At 44.0% G+C, this 7026-nt stretch overlaps 1 protein-coding gene across 2 annotated transcripts in view; it reads left to right on the forward strand.

Moving 5' to 3' along the window:
• Positions 1 to 1786: 1786 nt before the first annotated feature.
• The window catches only part of sgta (small glutamine rich tetratricopeptide repeat co-chaperone alpha), a 12768-nt gene continuing 7528 nt past the window's right edge, over positions 1787 to 7026 (forward strand). For both annotated transcript variants that reach the window (XM_050055581.1, XM_050055582.1), the window contains exons 1-5: positions 1787 to 1943; positions 4050 to 4196; positions 5661 to 5764; positions 5869 to 5968; positions 6089 to 6188. In XM_050055581.1, coding sequence (XP_049911538.1) covers positions 4097 to 4196; positions 5661 to 5764; positions 5869 to 5968; positions 6089 to 6188 — 404 coding nt within the window. In that variant the 5' untranslated portion in view covers positions 1787 to 1943; positions 4050 to 4096. The remainder of the gene's footprint in view (positions 1944 to 4049; positions 4197 to 5660; positions 5765 to 5868; positions 5969 to 6088; positions 6189 to 7026) is intronic.

The raw sequence follows: 7026 nt of genomic DNA on the forward strand, positions 1-7026 counted from the left end.
TGACTCTAAATTGTCCGTAGGTGTGAATGTGAGTGTGAATGGTTGTCTGTCTCTATGTGTCAGCCCTGTGATAGTCTGGCGACCTGTCCAGGGTGTCCCCTGCCTCTCACCCAGTGTCAGCTGGGATAGGCTCCAGCCCCCCCGCGACCCTCAAGAGGATGAAGCGGTTAGAAGATGAATGAATGAATAGTGACAAGCAATATTTATGTGCTTTACTAAATTTACACAAGCACTACAAGCACTAAGAGACAGACAGGAGGTCTGCGTCACTGTGACGTGGAGTTACATCTCTGGGGAGGTGCACGTCAGGCTACAGCGTGGGGTACGGCGTTGATCCAATGCAGAAGTATAAATCCTGCATTACAGTGTGAATGAGGTGGAGGACGGGGTGTTTCCTTCCAGCGTTGATGTTCTTTGTCATAAGTTATAAAATAAAGACCAGAGGGACGTTTAACAGACTAAACTAAGTTGAAGCTCATTTACAGAGCTCAGTGCTGACCTGAGGAGCTTCAGGGATAAACATGATCAACATGACTGTGATGGTGTGTGATGAGACATGGATTTGATTTTTAAAGACAGGTGAGGTAGAAGGATGACCTGATGACCTGATGACCTCACCTCACCTGTCAGGCAGTGTCTTATAAACACAGTGTCAGTGTTTCCTTCTGTCAGTCAGACAAGTTCAGCGTCATCCAGAAATATGGTGTCTGCGTTACAGGATTTCTCCACCAGAGGGCGCTGATAGTTTAATCTGTAAAATGTCCCTCTAGATACAATCCTCTCTTTTCTTTACTTGGCTTTTCTTAACTGAAGTGTACATATGAGTTGTGAGAAAGGGAATCCTCAGAGTAATGTGACAGGTGTTTGGACAACTTTGAGAGGATATTTGAAATCTCACACAAATTTTAAAATTAGAGGGAAATAAAATAAATTAAATAATATATACAGCTACTTATATACACGTCCTTTTGTATGTGGATGTAGCTGAAATTATAATAAACCAGTTAGAGGTATTTTTGTCATGGTGAGGGGGAAACGACTGAGTGTGTGTCTGTAGATTATTTTTCATGCCACTTCTTTGTGGTTTGATTTACAGAGGAACCTTTCAGAACATTTCAGAAGATGTCACACTAACAGAAACTGATATATATCTCATCTTTCACAATCCCTATTTCTCATCTGATGAAAGGTACATAATTTACCTGATAGTTATTTAAGCAAAAGATCATATGCACAAAATAATTTGGCTTTAAAGACTACCTTCTTTTGATATCTTTAATAATACAGATTTATAACAATAAAAACAAAATAAAATCAAAATACGTTTTAAAAATATAATAAACACATATGAACACTGGTCTTTGAGTGAGTTTCTTATCTTATTTTATCTCATCTCATCTTTTCTTTAAGACACACTTGATAATTGTTGAAAATGTTAAACTTATCAATTTTGAATTGGCAAAAACGATTAGATTATTTGGACATTCCAGCTTTATTCCATCTTTTTTAGCAGACGCTGAAGGTTCTTTTTTTATCTATACATTTTATTTGTTGTGTAATTTAATTTATTTTTACATTATTTTTATATTGTAAAATATATTTTCATCAACTTTTATAACGAGAATCTGGAATGTACAGACTCAATGTATTCAGTGAAGTTTTTTTTAACAAAAGGGGGAAATATTACAACAATTTTTGAATGCTTTTATTCTGAAGGCAAGTTTACCAAACTTCCGGTAGTTTTCTAACTTGACGCCGGCAGTGCCGTAGGACGCCGGTCACGAACTACACTGCACCGGCGCCTACGCATGACGACATCAGGTATGCGACCAGCTTATTAGCTAGCTGAATGACGGCAACAGTTACCCGAAGGAGCGGAGCTAACGTGAACTTATCCGTTAACGTTACCGGGCCAATCCAAACCTGAAGCACAGAGACAGCTGGTAGGAAACACACATCACCGTGTCCTCGCGCTATATTAGACACCACGACACGTTTCAGTGAATATACGGTCAGTTGTGTTAGGTCAACGTAATGTGACCAGCTAGCTCGCTAACCCTTAGCATCGTGCCGTTTGTGGTTCGGAGAACACGTCACGCCAAGCCTCTTTCAAAACTCCGGTACTACAACATGGCCTTGCTTCTGACTGAAACCCTCTGCACGGTAGAACTAAAGTGAAGATGTGTAACGAACTGTCAAGACCCGCTCTTCAATTCGGCACACGTTAAACACACCAAGTAACAGCCTCGTACAGGGTTCGGCCAATGGTCAGACCCCCTCCCGGAATATAAAGTACATTAATGAGTAGCAGTTAACGGTATGTAGCGGCTGTCATAAATGAGAAATCCGACGTTTAAGATACAATCTGTTGAGATGACTTGCTGCCAGATGAGCCAACTGTGAGCCGAAGCTACCTACAGACATGCAGGCTTCCACCCATGAACTTAATCTCATTTCTACATCTGCTTTCTCCCGCCGATATACAAGGCAGCGTTAAACTGACAGAGTTTTGATAGGGGATTCGCATGAACTTTATTTTACAAGCAGCTGTACACAAAAGCGAACAGAGCCAGTGTCAGCCTACTACCCTGAGTCTTTATGTTGGTATGCTAGCAGGCTAAGCTAAAAGCAAGCTGCTGATATTTGTTAATATAAAACAAATAAGTTAAAGTCCAGAGTGAGCTGGCAGCGCTGCTTTGAAACGTCCCACAGCTCTGATTGTCTGCTTACTGCCGGTTTGTTGTGTTATCATGATTCAAATACCGAGATGGCTAAAGTTAGCTGTCAGGTGTTAGCATTACTAAGACAGTCATGCGGAGTTATACTTAGCCTGAGTTGCTAGAATGTTCTACAAGCTAATGCTAAAGGGGGTTGGCTCAACTGAGTGTGACAGTGTGTTGTGAGGGAGGCAGTGGTGGAAGAAGTATTCACATCCTTCACTGCAGTAACAGTGCTAATATCACACTGAGAGAATCCTCATGTACAAATATCTAAGTATCACATATAAAATATAATACAGCTAGTTTAATGCAAAGTAGCAGAAGTAATTTTCAACATGACATATAAAGGGATACTTCGCACATTTTCATGCAGCTTTGTATCCAAACAGTGAGGGCAGTATGTGTCCATGAACTGTGGTAAACTTCTGTCCGTTTAACCAGTGCCCACCACCCACCAACCCCACGGCAAAACTCCGCCAGCATCACTGTGCACAGATGCAGCGGTGTGTCAGCAGCAGCTCCTGCAGAGCTGAGAGGACAGAAGCCAGACCATCATACATCTATGGGCCGGTCAGGCTGCCTTCACCAGGCTGACTGACAGCAGACATTTACTGAACTAAAAAAGTTTTCATGTCGGCGCCACAGGATGAAACCAAGTGTTTGTATTTACTGATTCACTGATTTTATTTCCCCGCCACTGTAGCGACTAGTGAGGGAGGTGAATCCGTCGCTCACAGACAGACTGTGGGCTGATCAAGCAGTGAATGCAGTGTTAATAACATGAACACACGTAGATGCAACGCTCATTAAAAGTCTCGCACGCCAAAGCATAACTCAGCTTTTACTCTGCCTCTGATTGGCTTACCCTGACATTCTCACCCGCTGTAATCGCCAGCGTTTGTGAACAGGAAGTGGGAACCATACTGTTTCCTGCACAGTGAACATGGAGGCTGAATGAAATAAGATCAAACTAAGCAGCACTGATCAAATATAAACCAAGATGCTGTTACTGTGCTGCCTGTTTCTCTCCTCACATGTTTTCAGGAACATATTTTAGCTTATAGTTTAATGATATCATTTGTTACCAGCTGGTCCGGTGCGGTGCAGTGCATTCTGGTAGTTGTAGGTTTTCTATCCTCGAGCAAAATCAAATGCCACGACCCATTTTCTGTTTTTATCTGGTTCTGAAGCACAGATTTATAAAGTGTTTGTGTCTTTTTACTGCACAGACGACCCAGTTTTATGAAAAGACCGTCGTTCAGCAGTGAAATTCTTCATAGTGACGTGATAACGTGACCGGCTGACTGTCTTCCTTGTTGTTATTTTCAGGGTCTCTCTCCCTCAGTGACCACAGAGAGGTCTGAGCCTCCGTCACCATGACAGACAACAAGCGCCTCGCTTTCTCCATCCTCCAGTTCCTCCATGATCAGCTCCAGTCAGGGAATCTGAGCTCAGGCGCCCAGGAGAGTCTGGAAGGTGAGTCATCAGAGGAAGGACACACGACAAAGACCAGCAGCATGTTACACATTGTGGAATCACCAGTGTGGTGGTGACACCATTTCTTACTGCGACTAACAGGTTGTGGTAGCACTGCATGATGTATTCTAGTCTGAGGAGGCGGTCACATCTCAGCTGCTGAGTCTGTTGTTTGGTCATGTTTGGGTTGACACAACATCCACGTGATCAGGATCTAACTGAGTGAATTAAGGGTTTATAACGACCTTTTTGTTAAAAGGCGAGACCCTTTTTGTTTAACAAGGAACAGCCCCCAGGGGCGTCAGTGGCTTAGTGGTAGTGCTGCACGATTTGATAAAAATGTGCGATTGCGATTTGAGTGGACAATATCGTGATTTGCGATTACGATTACAATATAATTTCAAAAAATGGCATCATTAGTCCTCTTGCTTGATTCAGTGTTTCCCCTACATTATATTAGGGGGGCACTGAGCTGAGTGCACTCTGGACACTCTGTCTGTGGAGACGGAGCAGCAGAGCGCACTCTGGACACTGTCACATGTGAGCATTTTTGATGATGGCCTCCGTCCAGTCCTTTGGTCTTATCACATTTAACCATAGTTGTCTTTGTTTTTGTTGACGGGCAGTGGCGGCTGGTTTTGAGCCATGACTCCTTCTATTCTGGCTCCCAATAACACAACAAGACAAACACATTTTAACACTCCTATGTAGCCTACAGCCCTGTGGGGGAGAGGCAGCTGCACCTCCAGCTGATAACATGATGTCATCGTGACGTCGGGCCTAAAGGGTCTATAGACACTGAATGGGCGACTGATTTTGTTTCCTTTTTTTGTGCCCAAATGATCTTTATAGACAGAATCACTGTGACATTGCGCCAACAACAACATAAGTCATTTCCTGGTAGAAAACTGGCAGTTGTTTTGTGTTTGTGGGGCACGTTCAATCTTAAAACATTGTGCAACGCTTTGCTACGTTTTCCAAGCCACAACATGTTTACCGAAATAGTGTGAAACAGGCTTTGAGGTATGTTCTCTCTTGTTTGGTGGGTGTGTCAGAGGTGTAAGCCAATGAGCAGCGACGTGTTTATAAACCAAATTCTGGAAGATCTTAACCTACTGTACATTTATTGTTTTTATTCCACACACGCTCTGAGTCCACTCAGAGGGCTGAAAAGGACCATGTGTGAAAACACCCTAAAATGACTCTGATCAGGACATGTCAAACTGTGATACTTGCTAAGATATAAACCTCGTCTCAACAGTTTCAACCTATTTTGCTGCTGAAAAACCCAAATCAAAGATGTGTGAAGTAAAGAGGAGACGGTCAGCAGCACTTGTAGCTTTGGTGTCTTTACTCAAAGAATGACTCTGATGTGTTCTCTGATTGTTAAACGTGACTTTTCTCTTCGTTGGTCTCATCATAGTTTCCTCAGTGTGTTAATAAAGTGAGTTTGTCGTTCTGCAGTTGCTGTCCAGTGTTTGGAGACAGCGTTTGAAGTCTCGACTGATGACCAGAGCCTCGCCGTTCCCATGACGTTACCAGAGATCTTCGCCTCAGCCACAGCCAAGGTGAACGAGCCTGGTTAGAAGTGTTTCTGGGACATTTATGTGGACATGTTGAAGAATTTTGAGGCAGTGATGACTGACTTACAGTGTTTGTGTGCATGTTGCAGCTCCCGTCTGAGTCTCGGGTCAACAACAACTCCTCTCCACAACCTCCAAACTCCCTCACTGAGGAACAGAGAGCCGAGGCCGAGACTCTCAAAACTGATGGTGAGGAGGAAACTCTTCCTCGCTGCTTCACTCAGACGTCTTTAAAGAGGCTCCTGATGTCTTTGGTTTCTGTCCTGGATTGAATTTGTCAGTATTGAGGTGACGTGTTTCGATCTGCAGGTAACGACCAAATGAAGGTGGAGAACTTTGCAGCTGCCGTTGAGTTTTACTCAAAGGCCATCGCCATCAACCCTCAGAACGCCGTCTATTACTGCAACAGGTCAGTGGGTCATCAGGACTTCGTCATCAGCAGGGCTCCTAATACTACGGTATGGTAGTGCATGTAAAATCTGAGCCGTGCTCAGGTTTCTCAGTTTGACGTGCACCGGGTACAGCCGCCAACTCATGATTGATCATAAGCCTGATAACTGACACTTTTCTCACACTCTCACGCCACACGTCCATTTTCTTACGCAGTGGAAAACATGTTTATAACTGAAAGCTTTGCGACTTAAGAGAAGGACACAGACAGAGCAGCACAGCGCGACAGCAGCACCATAAACTCTGTGGTCAGTCCGGTGGCAGCTGCCACACTGCATCGTGGTGAAGTTAGTTTGACGCTGAGTATTCAACAGACGTTCGCTCTGGACTCAGCGGCTTCTTCTTTCTCAGTTTCAGCTGATGTTGTCTGAAGCCTTCTTCATGCTGCCTTCATATTTTTACACAGAACCAAACGATGGCATCACGTTGCTGCAGTGTGTGATTTTAGTCAACATGCCAGCACCATGGAATCAAAAGAGGCATGGCGAGCGTGATGTAGATCGGCAACGAGACAAAACCGTTTTAGAACATTGGAGAGAAAAGTGTCAGTGGTGTGAACTGTGTCTGAGCTGGACTCAAGCTGGCTGATGGTGTCACCTGACACTCAGCTGGTCAAATGGCCGACGGCTGGTTTTAAAGCACATCACCTGTTTCAACAGCCAATCAGCTTGTAGTGAAGTCCGCTGGTCAAGTCAAAATGACCACAGACGGCGTGTTGGCTTGCTGCAGCAGGTGCTCCGTCCCCACAGAGCCCTCTGTTTCTGTCCTCACAGTGTGCCGGTGTCAGATGGTGGGTC

Source organism: Epinephelus moara, chromosome 10, assembly GCF_006386435.1.
Source record: "Epinephelus moara isolate mb chromosome 10, YSFRI_EMoa_1.0, whole genome shotgun sequence".
Lineage (NCBI taxonomy): Eukaryota > Metazoa > Chordata > Actinopteri > Perciformes > Serranidae > Epinephelus > Epinephelus moara.